This window comes from Artemia sp. Qi Xiang Cuo, chromosome 8 (assembly GCF_049724085.1).
Source record: "Artemia sp. Qi Xiang Cuo chromosome 8, ASM4972408v1, whole genome shotgun sequence".
In the NCBI taxonomy this organism is placed as follows: Eukaryota; Metazoa; Arthropoda; class Branchiopoda; order Anostraca; family Artemiidae; genus Artemia; species Artemia sp. Qi Xiang Cuo.
In genome coordinates this window covers 45,587,759-45,606,428 of record NC_142801.1, presented here as the reverse complement: position 1 = coordinate 45,606,428, position 18,670 = coordinate 45,587,759, and the positions used below count along the sequence as shown (strand labels likewise).

Here is an 18,670-nt window from a genome sequence, read left to right as displayed (position 1 = left end):
TCAACTTGAAAATAAAATTCTTGACTACGAATGATGTAAGAAATAGTGATTGGGAAACTGCATTCGAAATGATTTAAACTCATTTCATAAGGACGATACTTTTTTGTCAGTATATGAAGAACTGTGTAGATTGCAATATTTGCAAATGTTCAGTGCTTCTGTCTTGGTTCTCCTGCAAATTAACAACAGAGACAAAAATTAACGGACAAGAGATCCGGGAAGAATTATGTTATACAAAGTAACATTTGGCAGGGAAAGTCACCCATAATAATCCACGAGGAGTGGTACCATTAATACGTGGTTTTTAGGGATCTAGGGAACCAATTTCTTTTTCAGGCTGACGCATAGATTTTCGGGGAAATACCCGAAAACTCGGGGATAGCGTAAGCCCTGCTTGATTTCTACTCAGGAAAATCAAAATACTAAACCACACGAGAAGGACAAGCTCCCACTTTGCGGTTGACGCAATAAAGAATTGCCGCAAAATTAATTTAAAGTCGACCGAACGCCGCCGCCTCTGCCGGCGGCGGCGTGCCTGCGGTGCGCCGGCGGCGTTAGGACACTTCGGCGGCGTTCGACCGGCGCGGCGCGGCGCCGGGGTCTAGTTAAGACCCGTGAGAAAACGCGCAAACGCGCTCCTCGTTTCTACATGCCTGCTTAAAACCTCTACTTTGGACACCACAATTATTTCAAATACTTTTAATCTGAAGACCGGAGAAATGAAGTTTGTCTCCTTCCTCTAAAATTCCGAGTTCAATTACCCCCTCCCCCCCCCCAAAAAAAGGAAAGGAGAAGATAAGAAACACAGCGAATTTTGTTGGAAGTTCTTACTTGGCCTCATGTCATGATATTAAAAAGGTTATGCATACCAAACTACGATTAAAATCCGTCGAAACTTAGTGACAATATGTAATCTCTATAATGAGATATACTCGCTTGCCTTAAGGCTTTGAACAAAAAAAAACGAAAAAAAGGATAAGCCCTATTCCGAAGTATTTCATATTTTTTGAGGATTCCCCGAATAAAAATTAGTTTCCAAAAAATCCTCCCGGAATTAACGTTCAAAAATACGCAAACTTTAACATGAAATATATTTCGTTAGTATTTGTGAACGTTTTTTCAGGTTATTTTGGATTCATACAGAATAGACACATTAATTTTCGGGCAGATTTTGGCACACCCAATTTTCTTTGGAAGATATTTGGGTAAACGCTGAAATCTTCAGGGATAGCGGAAGCACTATACAAAACAAATAAAAGATCTAAGGTCGAAACTGACCTACCATGACAAATCCAAAGAAAAAAATCTTAAAGAAAAACAACTGGTGTATGGCCAATAGGAAGAGAAAAGGAGAGCAGTCAGATGAATATTTTGCCTGTATACAAGAAGGCGTCCACAGAGTTGAGAGATAAAAAATCTAAATTATAGCAACTTGAAAACAGAAGGAAATTGAAATAAAAAAAATGAAAAATCAAACTAATGTTAATAAAGCTATACTATGAAAAAACAAAAACAAAAAAAACTCAAAAGTAGAATGTTTCTTACAGTACAATAAGACTGTCTTGGTTACAGCTGTGTTCTTTGATACTGCACAAACGTCCCTGTGCTTCATAAAACGATGAATATTAAAATTTTGAGAGATATTAAAGTACACAATACGACAGTTTAACCAGCAGAAGAATTTAAATAATTCTAAGCCCATCAAGACTTAAAATGAATATTGTTTAACACTCGACTTTAGGTATTATTTATTAGCAAAAACGCAACAAATAAGTGCAGCTCAATGACAGAGCATAACATTTTCGTTGATTTACTACCTTCACTCACGTACACTATTTAGTATTAAAACTTTTAGCGATTCAACTGTATCAATTACGCAAGGAAAGCTTAAAAACACATAGGCTGATATATAGACTACTTACACCTTCATAAATTCTCTTCAGCATTTCCAGTGAAACAATATCTGTGTCGAAATTCAATAGGGCTTGTTCTATTTCGCTAATTTCCAAATGTTGACTAGATATTAAAATGCCAAGATTTTGAGATCTTTTTGGGTCGAGAAGCTTAGCAACCTGGAAAAAATTCAATTTCTGTGTTTTTTTTTTTCTTCTAAATTTCTCCTAGGCCCGACATCGAAAATCCATAAGACCTTTGCAAAAGAATAAAAAAAAGTTAAAAATTGAAACATCGTAACGACCGGGAGGATGTTTATGGGGAATTTGGTTGTTTGGTATTAAGAAGCAACTAAGATAGCATTGAATAACCTGAAAATTTCCTCTCCTTAAAAATTCCAACTCCTAAACTTTGAAATTGCAGAAATCTACATAGTCATGCCTCCTCAATGGCTATAGCAATAGTTTCGAAAAAAAACTCTGAATAACAATGTCCATGACTATTGTTACTGTACAGAAAAATTGCTTCTTTGTCCGTCAAACTGATTTTTTTCGATTCAATAAATTGCTAAAAAAAAAAAAATAACATTGCTAAAGTCAGAAACTAATTTTCTATGATAAACAAATATTGCTCCTGCGGGAACCTCGAGTAAGGATCACAAACACCCATATAAAGTATTTGTGAGAAAAGGCACATGTATGCTTTTTGTTATGTGTGCAAATTTTTTCCCTTGATTCCCCCCCCCTTCCTGAAGGCACCCGTCACAAAATTTGTCATTATCGCTAGTCAGAAAAATTTGTTTTTAAAATATATAGTATATTATAAAATTGAGCCCATTAGCGAATTGAGAAAACGGGTTGGGTCCAATCCGTCTTAAGAGTAGATAGGGTACTCTATATGCATGTTTAAAGGGGGCCAAAGTACTCTTCTCCATTTCATGCTTTTATCTATGTCCTATAGAGTTTCATGTTAGTCTATTAATCTCATGTTGGATAAGTACTACTGTAATTACTACAATTTTTCTTTCTGCTAATACAAATAAAAAAGAAACTAATTAGTGACTTAAATTTCATATACTCTAAATAAAAAAAAAACTCCAGTAAGTATTGTGTATTTCAAAACCATAATTACAACATATAAGGTAATATTTATTTGAAACAAGAATACTTAAAAAAAGTTAGGTTTTTATTTTCTTGAGATACACTTTCTACGATTAGGAAAATAATATTTTTCCGATCAATGGGCGTAAACAACGGTGTTAAGACATCTCAGCTTTGGATGTCATTACTTTTTATGTTTAGTATTTTGTTATCAATTATTCTACAGTTGTGAAATGTGCTTTTTGCATTCAGAGATTAGATTGATGCGCTACTAAACATTGGAAAAGAAGAGTGACATAAAAAGTGAGATTCACAATAGGTACAACACGTCAACTCCAATCAGACCTGCAAACAGAAGGGTGAATATTTCTCCTTTCCAAAAAAATAAATTAAAGTGGTGAACCTTTACATTCCAACCTTGGACAAGTTGAGCCTTCCTTGGTCCTTGGTGCTGACACAGTAATTATCCTTGTCCTATAATTGCCGGATTTTACCATGTAATTACCAGTAATTATCAGGTCCTTCGTACTGAACCAGTTATGTATTTGTTGTATTTTTAAGTATTAGCTTCTTATTCAGTTATTAAAGTTCGTTGATATTAATGCTGAAAATTACTGTTGTATTTTTAAGCGTTTTCTTGGCGGCTATTTTTTTTATACCCATCTTTTCCCTTATGTGTATAACAGCTTCTTAAATAAATGAAAATTACATAAACGGGATAAGTTTCATTAGGTAAATTATTAGTTTCCAAAAACCTTTCCTTTGTGGCCCGAAAACTTAGCAGGACATTTAGCAAGAAATTATGAAACTGTTCAGTGTTTGAAAGCTTTCTGCTTCAGTAACCAAATGAAGCAATTCGCATTGAAAACTAGTTGTTAGTCCGAAGTTAAATTTCATCACCTGTTTGACTACTAAGGGAGTAATAAAAAAAGGTATTAAAAACAAGCTAAAGGTTGGCAGCATAAAATTCTCTTTTGGTAGAAAGAACTAATCGATTATTATCACTATTTTATGAGGTTTTATAGCAGTATTTGACACAAAGAATCCCACTGGGCCACGGCTACAATAATAAAAGGAACAAAATAAAACATCATACAGAAACAACTAAAAGAATCAATTAAACCAAACGATTAAAATATGAAGGAAAGAACTTACAAAACACTAATACAAACACAAAAATCGTTGAGCATCCTGTCGGTGGGCCAAGTCCGCAGGAATAAACCAATCCGGATTCGTAACACTAATAAAATCCCCATTGTCCAGTAATTTTTTGAACCATATCTCTTTCCCCTTCTCCACTTCAAAAATTTCATTTCTCAAATCCCTTACCTTTTCACACTTCTTAAGAAACTGCAGTAAATTCTACTCCCAATTTCCAAGCAACTGAAAAACCGTAAAGACCGCTCTTCATTCTAACCCTTCCCGAATCCCTTCTTCTTTCCCCAAGTGGACTAAAATTACCTCTAAATAAAATTGCTCATTTAATTTTATCCCTAGAAAACCCAGCTTTAAAAGATACCTCCTCTCCCCATGTCTCTTCTACCCTAGAATACAAACGGAGAGTCAGACGATCGAATCTGACACATCTACTTCTGAATTTCCTGATCAAAATTCACACAAATCCAAAATTTCCTTAATTTGCCACATCCGTGAACAGCTTCCTCGGTTTAAATATAAGAAGCATACAGAAAATAAGATATATAAATACAGAAGAGATCACTCTTATAAATATGAGAGAAATGAAAGAGATCTAAAGCCTCCGAAAGTTTCCCTATTCCCTTATGCATTCTTCATTGTTGTTTCACTAATGATATTTAGTCTTTCTCTTTTCTTCTTTTATACTTTTGGAAGAAAACTGTCAGAAAAACTAGAAATAGCTTGGAATTTTGAAAATTTTCTTCTTCAGTTGTTGTTTTGACTCCCCATTTTCATAATCACGCTTAGTCTAACCAGTGCGGCATTAGAAACTATAAAAAGTTACGAGCTAGAAGCTTGAAACTTTTTAGTAGAAAGAAATGCATAATGAAAATATAAAAATACCCTATTAAAACAAACATGCCATAAATCATGAATCATCTTCACGTTGCTAGATGACATCGAGATACTTGAAATAGAAATAGAAAAATGGTATTGCGTCAATTCGGAAAAACTCCAAATTGTCCTGGCACTAAATTATAAACTTAACTTTCATAAACTAATGACATCCAAAAGCATTTAGTTTCTTTTATTCCGGAACACATAATATGTCATGTCCTAATTAAAGAGCTACGTTTGAGGCTGTGCTATTTGGACGTCACAAGAGGTCTGGGTTCATCAGTGTTTATACGTCCTCGATGTATTCATTCAAATTACGAAATTAGGATCTGGCCCAGGATAGCCTTCCCATCTTTTAAACTGTGCAGATAGAGGACTTCCTTGACACCTCTCCCCCAAAATTTCTCTTCCATCTTTTAAAATCTTTTCAACCATTATAGGGTTTTTAATCCTATCCCCAAAAGATATTTGCCTCTTGATACATGAGTTTCTGAGAAAAAAGTACGAATAATTTTATTCCCCCCCCCCACACCCATATAAAAATTCGTGTAATCCAGAAGATTGGGCCACAGACCTAATTTTAAGTCGATTTTAAAACCTGAACAGCCGCTTGTCCTTGATAAGATTCTTCGATATCTCACTACCCCCAAGAAATTTCACAAATATACGGTATATATTTCACATTAAGATAATCAAACTAATTAGGGTTAATCCCACTAACTAGAGTAGCCTCCCAGTAGGGGTAATCCCAGAAAATCCATCTCTTGAGGCGTTCAAGAGAAGCCATAATAAACACATTAAAAGTAAATAGCGTGGTAATTACCAAAACTAGCGGCATATTATCACTTGCGACGGACCCATGAAGCCTGTATAAAAATGCCTAGGTTTTTGTTTATAGCTCAGGGGTTGACAAAATCAAGAAAGTTGTTAAGCTAGGTGAGTAAAGCTTTCACTGCCACCAAATCTAGATCCCAGGAAGGTGTTTGGAAGCCTAACCTTGATCTTCTTTTTATATTGATTTCAAAAATTATGCAAGAAAAAACGGATTTTAATTTTAATAAAGCAGTGAAACAATAAATAAGAATAAGTAAACACTTTAATTAATGAATATTCCGAATAAAAATATTCAACCAGTACTGTTTTTAATAATTGTCCTGAAACAAATGATAACCTTGCGAACAAAGGTCAGAATGAGGTAAAAGCTAGGAAAAGTCAATGGACTACAGCTAAACTAGCAATTAAACTAAACCATTCAATTTATAATTCATGAATTGGTGGATTAACCTCTCAGATTTAATTAGGGGCTATGGACCAGGGGTTAGGTGACCTGAGATTTAATCAGGGGCTATGACCCATTCAATTTATAATTCATGAATTGGTGGATTAACCTCTGAGATTTAATTAGGGGCTATGGACCAGGGGTTAGGTGACCTTTTTTGTTGGTTCAATTAATATAGTTTTCACTTGATAGATTTTCATTTATACACTGATTGTAAGAGGAGAGTGAAACATGGCATCAAAATAGACATTTGCTTTTGTTTCTTCCGTTAAAACGCCAGAGCTGGAAGTTTTTGTTTAATATGTTTTTGCTCGTTTTGAGTTTGACTAGGCTATTCATTATAATTTCTGTTCGTTTTGAGTTTCATTTAATCGTTGATAGTGATTTGCGGTTGTTTTACGCTTGGAAGTTTATTTGACTTTATTTCTGCCCATTTTTGACTTAATAGGGCTCTACTTTTCTTTGAAAACTTATTCTGTGGAAAAAGTTTTTTTTAATTAATACAAATATATGACACCGTCATTCAGCCGGGGGGGGGGGGTTGGCACCCCTCCCCTTGCCCCTTCTTATGGGCGCCCATGACAGGAAGATAATATTTAGGGAGGAGGGAAGGGTAGGATGGTCCTTGCTTTTGCCTTATGTGTGGAAGCATGGATAAGAGCGTAAGTCATTTGATGTGTGAGCGGGAAGAATTGAGGGAGTTGTGAAAGTTAGTGCATGGAGAGAGTAGGTTTGATGAAAGATGGCAGGTAAGTATAGTCAGTGAGGAATGTTTTGTAAATGCTGAAAAGTTAGGAAGATCCTCAGACAAACAACGAAGCACAGAAATAGATTTCTGTAATTCGTTGAAGCGTTTTTGGTTTATGTAGTGTGAATTACCTAGAACGGAATTTTTCATTTTGTATTACCATAGTCCTAGGGCTTTTAGAGCAGAAAAAATCATAATTATTATTACTATACGCTGCTATTCTCTCTTTTGTTAATATTTCTCAAGTAACTAGAATGCGTCTAAGTTTGGGTTTTATTATCTTGAAAAATAGGACTATAGCAAGAAAGTAGTAAATACCTGCTGCTTCCCAGGCTTTTCACTCTTCGAGACTAATTTCGGTTTGTCCTGTGTGGATTGTCGGCTGAATTTTTCTTCGAACTCATTCAACTCACTAGGCTTTACTTCTTCTAGGATCTCCCAAATTGAGTCTTTATATTTGCTGTAAAAAAAGTGTTGAGGTTTAATATTAGACTAAACCTCAGTTGACTTCTCTCTCGGAACATTAAGGGGGGTCATTAATACTGGCAAAGATATGAACTACCTCTAGTGTTGTTTTGTATTTAGGTTTCAAAAATCATTGCATTCAAAACTGAGCTGGAAAATAAAATTTTTGTTTTATTTTACAGACATCACTTCCTTTTTTGGTCACTGAAAAGTTTTGAATGTTTTAGAAGTTAAAACAAATAAGGAGCAGCATGAAAATGGTGAAATAAAATGTGTTTTTCAGGGAGTGTGAGAGGCAAGAATGCATATACTAGCTTACTAATAAATACACCGAAAAAAAAATGGAGGAAAAAAATATGATATGTGATGAATATAACAAATCCAAAAAACTAAAATTATCCCTATGAACTCATTACAATAACAAATGATGCTTATGAAGGCAAAATAAAAGAACAATTTCATCAAATAAAAACGATCAAAAGACGTAAACAGGGGGGATGGAGGATTCAGAAACCACCAAAATGGGTATAAATGACAGTCCAATACATTCAATTTATATGCATCTTCCCCTCTCTTTGATGAACTGAACCCCCCTCCCGAAAAAATAAGACTCACGGCTACGCCACCGATGCAAATTTTTGGAATTAATTATGCGATACTTACTTGACATTAGGGTTTCCAGGGTAGCCAGCAAGCGTCTGAATTCTTGTCCAATACAAAGGTTTCATTGCTGTCCTTGGTACAATCTTAGATTTACGAGCAGCTAAGGAAAAATCGAAAAATAATTCAATGCTTAGCATATTTGGTTCTTATAGCTTCATACTAAACCTAAATTGCAGCTCAAATTAACCCAGGAGGCGATAAACTTCCTTCTTCAGAATAAATATCTTACTTACTGTCAATACTTAAATATGTATATATATATATATATATATATATATATATATATATATATATATATATATATATATATATATATATATATATATATATATATATATATATATATATATATATATATATATATATATATATATATATATATATATATATATATATATATATATATATATATATATATATATATATATATATATATATATATATATATATTCAGGTAATTTAGCATGTAGATTTGTATTAGAATAAAATCTACATTCCTAAAAACCTAGCTTTTAAAGGTCAATCCTCTTCGTCCAGTTGCAACCGGAACTTTCGTCGAAATCCTCTTACTAAAAGGTATCTTATGAAATTGTTTGTTCTCTTTTAAGTGAAGATATGTACTATTTATGGCAAATTCTTTCTCCTACATCTTGAACTTTATCTTATGCGAACTCTGTTTTTAGTGGGTTCTATAACCCTCGCTTGAGCTATTCAATAGACCAAAGAAAAGTAGTATATAGGGTACTCATATAGAGAAACTGAGCGTTTACTTACGAACAAAATACAACAACGAGTAAGGCGGATTACAGGGTAACCAGGTAAAGTGAGATGATTGATATTACAAAAAGGAACCAATACAATTAAGGCATACATTTTAACAAGGGTGTATAGGACAGTAATCTTTCGTTTTCTCTTTGGTGCTAGTGGAATGGAGTATTCAACAGAATAAATTGGAAATTTTAAAGCTTGAAAAGGATTTTGGCCGTGAAGGTGAGTTTTGGGGAAACCTACTCAGATAGTAAGGTCCATTCCAAAACGACAGTTTGGTTAAATTTTGTACGCATTTGCCAGTTAGCTTTCAGTCAAGCGACATATCAGTCTGAGAGCCAGAGATGTTATAAAGCGTTAAACTCAAGGAAGGTTATTCTGCCGTATTGCCCGTAGATACAGCATATTTTCAGCTCCAAATCATATTCTTTGTTATATATTTTTCCTTGCGTCGTGCAATTTCATCGTTTATTAAAAAGGCCATAAACTTTAAAATTCGTATTGGTGAATTAGTTGTTTCACCAACTCCACCATTCTTCACTAAAACTTTGAGTATACCTGTATTCGTCTTTCTCGGCGGGGATAAAAGACAATATAAATAAAACAAGGGGTACTTGCCCCAGTTATAATCTTTTTGACAATTGTTCGCCGCCCCTGATTAAAAAACTAATCCGATCATTACTTTTCAGACTTCTCAAGTATTTTCTAAATATTCATATTTTAACTCGTACTAGTTGTATTTCCCCACAATACGTTGTCTTTGATATTTCCCAAAGAATTGATGGTCTATCTCATAGGTTTGAAGATCGATGTAATAAAATTGTAAATTTTATGCTTGTTTGTCTTCTTTAATTTTGACGAATTCATTGGATGAATGATTTAAATTTCCATGCTGCTTTAAGCTCTGAGTTTTTTTTTTCCATTTTTGCCATGACTTTTTTTTCTTCTTTTTTCTTTCCTCTACTTCTTTACAGTTTTTTGTTGTGCGTCATAAATAAATCATTATTTCAACAATGCTGCCTCCGATGAAACGTCATAAAATGATGAAAAAGAACTTTTACATTGATTTCGGAGCACGTAAGAAATGAAAGAAAAATGAAGGACTTCAAAATATTTTACCTTTGATTTCGCGGTTTAAAGGGATTTAAAAGTAAAACCCATAATTATCGTTATCAGAATACACACTATAAGATCTTATAGGCTAAGGTGCTATTTTACCTTTCAAACTGTATTTGGTGGTAATTACAAGGATGTTCTCCCATTTATTATGAGTAATATGAGAAAATCTCACATTGCAAGGGACAACCTACAACCCCAGATGGTTAAAAAAAATTTAAAAGATCTAGGTTGAAAACTCAAGATTTGAAAACTCAAGAGTCGGGACAGTGATTAATAAATCTTAAAATAAATAATCATTTATGAATAAGCATTCTATGTGCTCGTGGAATATGCTTTAATTTACAAACCAATATAACATAGGCCCTTTAGGAATGGCCCTGTAAATTACAAAGTAAGAAAACAAGTAAAATTATCTAAGTAGCCTACTTTTATAAAGACAAAACTGTTATACCATCATCCATCACCATCAACATGAACAGATAGATTACCAAAACCTGATTCAAAACTACTAAAATATGAAGGAATAAAAAAAGGTATACAAATCTGAGGGCTCTTTAGCACGGAAAAGAAAATATGGCTTTGAAAGTTAATCTGGGAATATTATAACTTTATCTTTTATTATGCATTATCTAATGTCGCTGAAAGACAATTCATTATCAATGGCATTGAATGTTCTGGCCTACACAAATAGATGCCCATCTCTTCTAAAGGATAAGAATTTGAATTTTAATCCAAGTTTATTTTAGCACATTATTTTTAAATTGGAAGCGATTATTTTCAATGATCAGAAGCCCTGGTCCCTGGATGGGGAGGAGGGTAGTGGGTTTGCAACCAAGGCATTTACCACTTCTCCTGTAAATATATGACACACCTCCGGCAAAAAAAACTCATTTTTAAACATTCCTTCTCTTTTGGATTTTTTTGTAGACTCCTCCTCTCCCTCATAGAGAAAACTACGAGGGTGCCACAGCGGTTTGAAGATGATGGGTTCAGATGTTCTAACTTAAGGGTATTTTATCTTCGACTAGTATAAACTACAATAATAGCAAGCTACAGTTTCCCTGTACTACCACAATACTATATTCACTACTATATTCACAATACTATATTCACTATATTCACAAATTTGGCAAATAAATTGGAAAATGGAGACCTAAAGAACTCTACCTATTTTAAACGCAGGCATATTTTTGAAGATAGGTTGGGATAAAGGGAAACAACCATTAATCTCTTTATTACAAAATAAATAAAAATGGTTTAAAAGAGTACATTAAAAAAAGATATGCAGAAAAGAGATACAAAATATCAATCAGTGAGAGCAGATAGGAAAAAGGACAAAGACCAATATAAATCACAAATAGGGACAAAGATGAACCACAGGGAACTAATAACACAAAATTTACCCAAAGCAGCGAAATCAGGAAATGAAGCAGGTTGTCTTGATAGAGGAATTTTAGAAGAGCTGCGAGCCATGAGGTGGTGAGCCATCGATAATGACGAAGAAGCTGGATCCATATTTACAGAGGGAAGTGGTGGAGGTGGATTTGTCAAATTTGGAAATGGTGGAGGGAGAGGGGGAGGAGGTGGACCTGGTATTTTTGACGCTTCGGTTGACTGTAAAAACGGTAAGGGCGGGGGAGGGGGTGGGGCCATTGGAGGCGCGGGGCCTCCAAGAGGAGGAGCAGTTGGGAGTAGTGGTGGAGTAGAAGGCACCAACGGACCCAAAGACTTCATTAAACAAGGAGGATTAGAAGGTTTTTCCCAAGGAGGGGGAGGTGGAACATGATTTTGTGGCTGATTTGATGAATTCAATTTTGTTAATGTTGCTAATTCGGCAAGATTAGTATCTAAAATGGGCAATGGTGGTGGCATAGGTGGGGGATGAGGTGTTGCTAACGGACCCAAAGACATAATTAAAAATGGGGGTGTTGAATATCCTGGCAGTGGCGGGGGTGGGGGTACGTGATTTTGAGGTTTTACTGTTGAATTAGGCTCTGCAAAAGTTGGTGATCCAAGCAGGTTCGAATCTGAAGAGGGTAATGGTGGTGGTATAGGCACCTTTGAAACTGGAGAGCTATTCCCAAGCAAAGACGTGCAAGCAGAAGTTGCTAAAGAAAAAGCAAAATAAATATAGATATATAGATAAGATTTTATAACATGCTTAGGTATGCATCGTAAAGAACAATAAGGTATTTTTCTTTTTTAATTTCTGAAGATATATATATATATATATATATATATATATATATATATATATATATATATATATATATATATATATATATATATATATATATATAAGTGACTACGACATATTTCAACATTCGCATGCAGAAAAGCTCGATTCAAAAATCAAGGTAAATCTATCAAAGATCTTTTTTAAGTAAATTTCATTGGCTGAGAATTCAATTAACTGAAGGATCAACAACTGAGAATTAACAGTAATCGTAACTGAAATACTCTGAAAAGTAGACACTATCCGTAACCAATGGGTAGGATTACAACCAACTGCCGCATAGAGGTTGCTCAACTATTCATTCTACTGGTAGCAGTAAAAGCAAAATAGCAAGAATAATGTAATAAAAAAACAAAAATAGTTAAAATAATAATAGAATAGTAGCGCTAAATAGTTACTGTTTGATAGTTGTGATTATTATAATTTCAATGAAAATACCCTAGAGCCATAGAACTCTTATGGCAAGTAGATGAACAAAGCTAAATAGATGGTGCAGTGTGGATGAGTTTTATAAGGAGAGAATGGTTCTGGTGCAGGCAAGTACGCAGGGATTTTCAAACAGTTTGTGGTAACGAACTGTAAGTAAGGAGCCTGAGAAAATTTGCCTGATTTTCGAAAAAAGGGGAAAAAACTTAAAAGTCATGGAAACTTGATGAAAATCACACCATCAGATTCAGCGTATCAGAGTATCCTACTGTGGAGGTTTCAAGCTGCTATCTGCATAGACGTGGAATTTCGCACTTTTTGCCAGAAGAAAGATCACGGATACATGTTAATTTGATTTTTTTTCTTCCCAGGGGTGATCGTATTGACCCAGTGGTCCTAGAATATCATGAGAGGGCTCATTCGAACGGAAACTAAAAGTTATAGTGCCCTTTTTAAGTGACCAAAAAATTAAAGGGCAACTAGGCCCCCTCCCACGTCCTTTTTTTTCAAAATGGTCCGATCAAAATTTTGCGATAGCCATTTTACTCAGCATAGTTGAAACACGTTGGCTTTTAAGGTATAAAAGGGGGGTATCTCCTCCTCAACACCTCGCTGTTTACGGTAGAGTTTGAATTCTGTCTCAATTCTTTAAGAACGACTCCCGAGGCACTGTTCGTTTAATTAGAACAATAAGAAGCTTTTTTTAAAAGTACTAAAAAACTTTAGCGTAAAGAGCGAGGTTTTGAGAAGGAGCAACCCCTCTCGCATACGTAATAATTTCTGTTCGTTTTAAGTTTCAATGTTGCTCCTTACATTCAGTTGAAAAAACTTGTTTTTTTGATTTAATTAAGGAGAAGGGCGGCTTTTTGAAGACAACAAAAAAAGAAATTATGCAACATTTTTGGATTTTATGGGAGATAAGTTACAATTCTAAGCCTTAAAATTAAAAAATCGCAAGGTCATGGACAGCAGGCCCCTCCCCTGGTATCTTGCTAGGCTTGATGTTTAAAAGAGCGCGTTTTCGGAGACATATTCTCAAAATTCGGGTCATTTCAGCTTCTTAAAGGAAGCTTCTTAAAGGAAGATTGTTTTCTTCTATGTAAGCCGAGTAGTGGTAGAAATAATACAAGAAGAAAAGTAGCTAAAGTATGGTGTGTCAATTAATTTGAACCACAAATTAGATATACATCATTGTTTCTACATTTTATACATAAAAAAAAACACTATATACCATAACAGTTTACTGTAGAATGTAGAAAGGATATTAGAAATACCCCAGAACTAATGAACAACGCATACTAATGATTTAAAAGTGCGGAAAGATATTTTCCTGTAGTCAGAACTGAAATGCTACAGATTGACAGAAAAAACTGCATAAATAGGAATCCTAGTAGAAAATCGGTAATTTTTTTTAATAGGAAGCTGTTTCTTGTAATATGATTATATGTTAAGGGAGAGTGAATTTTTGATTTAATGACCTTTGCTTTTGCTGACAAATGGGCTTTGTGCAAGAAATCGATCATAAAAAAACGACTTCCAATGGGGAGAAGAAGAGAGTTTTCGGCTAAAAATCACTTTAGTGTCCGATACAAAGCATTGGAAGTTAGGAATTGAGCGCGACAAAATAAACGAGATGACACCCCTCCAAGCGATAACAACAGTCTAGCTTAGCACCGTATCTATTTTAAAACTGAATTCGGCAATAGCTTCAAAGCGTTTAAAGGCAGTTCTTTTCTTAAGATAATATATGTAAAATGTATGCTAACTTAAACTTGGATCATGACGAAAATCTTCATCCTGCTTATTGAGGGTAGCCATATAAAATTGTGGCAAATCTAATTATTACGGATTTTAAAGACAAATGAAATTAAAGGTAATTAGGCTACTTAAAGCAGAAAAGACTAAACAATACGCATAATCCTTTTTTTTTTTTTTTTTTAAAGACACAAAGAGTTTTAGATGCCGACATGTTCATGAACACACCTCTAATTAAACTACTAGAATATTTTCTCAAGTTTCCTATTTTGTTTCGTTTTAAAAATATGGCAAAAAGATGATGCATAGAAGTAAAAAAAAAAACTTAATTAAATACGAAGTTAAGAAAGGCATAAATTCATAGAATGAGGAGTGAGATAAAGTATCCAGCCAATGTTATATACAGAAATATAAGCTAAAAATAAAACAGTTAATGAAAGAATGGTCATGGAATACTCATAAGTCCAAGACTTAAACATCAAATGATTACTAAGGTGGAGGTGAGATATTGCGCTTACCTCATAAAAGTGGATTTCTAGGCCCCAAAGGGCTCCCCTATCCCTCCTTCTGCGCAGGTGTGAAGAAGAATATAAAGGAAAAAACAATTTTTACAAAAATGGTAAACAAACAACAAAATGAGGAATGCAATTTCAGATAGGCAATTAAGCTTTAAAAAAAATTCAAAGGCAAGCATTCGGAGCGAATTGATACAAATATATAAGACTAAATGTACCTGCTGTTTGCGCATTCCAGCCATCAATACCACCAGGCGGGGGCGGCGGTAAGGGGTTGGGTCCAGGAGGAGGCGGGGAAGGTATTGAGACACGCTGTTGGCTTATTCCATCATGAATTGACCCAAATGACACAAGTGGAGGAGGTGGTGGGATAGGCTGACATATACTGCTTGGCAATGGTGGAGGTGGAGGTGGAATACTGGCAGGCAAAGGAGGTGCTGGTGGAGATATATACGGAGGAGGATCTACTTTTGAACATCGCTCCTGAAACAACAAATGGAAGATATTACAAGAGAAGGCATTGTTTCACAGCCGCGATAATCATTTTCATTCAAATAATTTACAAATATAACGTAGGATTTTTTTTTTTTTTGAATAGCTAAGAAATTATTCAAGGAATAAAGGAATCAGCCTATACAGGACAAAAACATCTTTCTGAACTACAGTGAACAAAGCATCAGCACTACCATAAGAACGTCTCTGTGATGTTGTGGCTGCTCTGGTAAGCAACACAGGCGGCTATAGTAGCCTTTTACCAATCTTGAGAAAGAAACGTACAACTAAATACCGTTCCAACACCCATTTGAGGGTTAGCACCACCTTTACTGAGGTAAGTCGAAAGTCACTGACTATTTCTTATCTCCTTAGGCGTATTGTGGGGTAGGTATGGTATATCTAGGGGAGGTAGGGTGTGATGCACCCCAAAAAATATTCCTGAAGAATGAAAGATCTTAAGCCAAACTGGCCAGCCATAACAAAAAACCAACAAAGAGAAAAATCTCAGTGAAAAAAAAACAACAAACGAGACTGCGGCCAGTGGAGAGAAAAGAAACGACAAATGCAAAACAACGCGGATATTTCGCCTGTATCCAAACAAGGCGTCTTCAGCACGAAAGAAACAGAAGAGGAACAAGATGGTGTTCTCACTGAAGTAACTCTATAATAGCATCTTTTCCCTACGTGGATCAGTTTGCACCAATTGTATATGTATTTTTTTTTGGTGGCGGTGGTTTTATTGGTTTTTTAGTTTTAGCTTCTTTTTTTTTTTATCTTGTTCCTCTTGTGTTTCTTTCGTGCTGAAGACGCCTTGTTTGGATACAGGCGAAATATCCGCGTTGTTTTGCATTTGTCGCTTCTTTTCTCTTTACTGGCCGCAGTTTCGTTTTTTTTTTTTTTTTTTTTTTTTTTTTAATATTCCTGAAAATTGAGTTCAAGGCTAATTTCTGACGTAAAACAGTGGACTTGCACTTTGTCGTTTTATTCGTTGAGTCGGAAATAAAGAATCCTTTCTCTCGAAGGGGAACAAGAACACATCTTCACCTCGATTCCACCTTTAAACTTTCAGTTATAATTTGCTCTGCTGTTTGCTTTTATGTTTTAATTTTTAAAATACAGTTTTTGATAAATTAAATCTAAGCTTGTTTAGCATTTTTATAATGTTATTACGGTAGCAGCTTGCTTTCCCAGCAGGTATGTACGCAGACGAGAGGAGGGACTTCTGGCAAATAGCCACTCCCATCCCCTCGAAGTTTTGAAATGTTTGTTGTTTTTCTATAGGCTAGGTTACACATAATTTACCCCCCCCCCCCCAATTTCTCTTCCCTTTAAGATTAGTAGATTTTCTTTGCAGCCACAAGTTATTAATGGTGGGTCAAACATTCTTACAACAAAATTAATCCTGATGATAAACAATTTCCTTTAATAAAGTTCCCATTTTAAGAAAGGCATTCCCATTTTCATTTAAAAACTCTCATTAGAGCAGCTTTGTTGCAATGCCAATAAAGGAAAAAGCTACGATACTTTTTAGATTTTTCTGTATTTCTGCAAAAAGTTTTCAGGATTTTTTTTAAAGAACATAAAAGATTGACGCACGTAGATCAGGTTTTACAACGAAATATATCAACATGAATTTTGCCAATCGCAAAAATTCCATAAATAAAACGAAATAAAACAGAAAAATAAAATTTGAATCATTCAGTGGCATTCGAGGGCATATTTACACAAAGCTTGAAACTAGAGAAAACCTAACCATGGAAAAGGTAGGAAATTATGGTGTATGATGCGCACAAATTTAAACAGTGAATTCTTGACACTCTATTAATTGATGCTTTATTTTGGGGCAAATGTAGAGGGCACCAGAAGATTTCACAAAGATTAAAAAAAAAGACACAAGTACTTGATTAAGCCGCTAAATACACCCATAGACACTCTTTCTCCAGCCTTTTCATATTAACTGTTTGCTCTAGCCAACTCATAGAAAATACTAAGGTATTTCTAAAATCTCGTCCTAGCCTAATCTGGAGTGCCTTACAGTTTCTTTCTCTGTAAAATCTAGTTGGTAAAAAAATAAATTAAATTTTTATTTAATGCCTTCATTTTTTCTTTATTTATAATTTGGAGACAAAAACACAATTTAAGTACAATATTCGAATCTTGAGTTCAAAACAAATATTAGACACGTCCCAAGCAAGGCAAGTATGCAGGATTTTAATTAAAAAGGAAAGGGGAGAGTTTATTGGTTTAAGTTTTAGGAAGAGAGGGAGAGGGTGTAATTTATTTAAAGTAACAAGGAAGGGCAATTTCTTTGAGAATAATTTGAAATTCTTGTAGAAATGTAAAACCACTGCATTTCCCGTTTGAAAGTTCATGGGCCTCCTTGTGTACGTGACCTGTGCGCAACCAAGTGTTTCAAGTAAATAGGGAAACATATAATGCAGGATTTTATCGTGGGGTTGGATGGGGGGGGGGCAAGATCAAAATATACCATAGAACAATATCTACTATCGTCAAAAGTAATGTCACCCTCAATTTTCAATAGAAAAGAAACATAGTTGGTTGGTACCCTGGTACAGCAAAACGAAATAAAAACTTTAAAAGTACATGAGTTTTGACAGTGACTTTAGGCTGGAGTGAGGTAAGCTAGGTTAAGTTAGATTATACTGAAAATCCTTGAAGACAGTAAAGTCGCCGTCAGTTTACTTAACAAAAGTAATTTAAACAAACCTGCACGGTTAAATCAAACTAAACTGTACTTATACATCTACAGCCATGCAAAGCCATTTATTTCACCTAGTGATTCCTAAATTAAGCCTTTATATGAAAATGAGATGTGAGTGAGCGTAGTTTTGATATCTGTAGGAGGGAAATTGCTTAGCATAGTGATGATAATTGTCATGGCTGCAGCGTCAGGTGCAACGTAGTAAAGAACAAACCACGGCACATAGTAACCAAAAATAAAATTAGACTCAGAGATGATGCAGCCTAGATACAGTTTTAAGAGGAGAACCGTCTGTTAGGAATGGAAGAGAATGTATTGACCAAATTTTCACACTTAGACTAATAATTGAGAAGAGTATAAAATATCAGACCTATTTAGTCATGAGGTTTTATATATTATAAACAGACATTTAATTCAGTTGATAGAAAAGCTTTTGTGAAGGTCCTATCCTT

At 34.7% G+C, this 18,670-nt stretch overlaps 1 protein-coding gene across 2 annotated transcripts in view; it reads right to left on the bottom strand.

The window, feature by feature from the left end:
• The window catches only part of capu (formin protein cappuccino), a 380,358-nt gene that overhangs the window by 34,157 nt on the left and 327,531 nt on the right, over positions 1 to 18,670 (bottom strand). The window contains exons 9-13 of one of the 2 annotated variants that reach the window (XM_089093489.1): positions 15,220 to 15,484; positions 11,473 to 12,177; positions 8,183 to 8,282; positions 7,373 to 7,514; positions 1,923 to 2,072 (exon numbers count right to left, since the gene is read on the bottom strand). In XM_089093489.1, coding sequence (XP_088949615.1) covers positions 1,923 to 2,072; positions 7,373 to 7,514; positions 8,183 to 8,282; positions 11,473 to 12,177; positions 15,220 to 15,484 — 1,362 coding nt within the window. The remainder of the gene's footprint in view (positions 1 to 1,922; positions 2,073 to 7,372; positions 7,515 to 8,182; positions 8,283 to 11,472; positions 12,178 to 15,219; positions 15,485 to 18,670) is intronic. The other variant, XM_089093490.1, reaches the window with a different exon arrangement.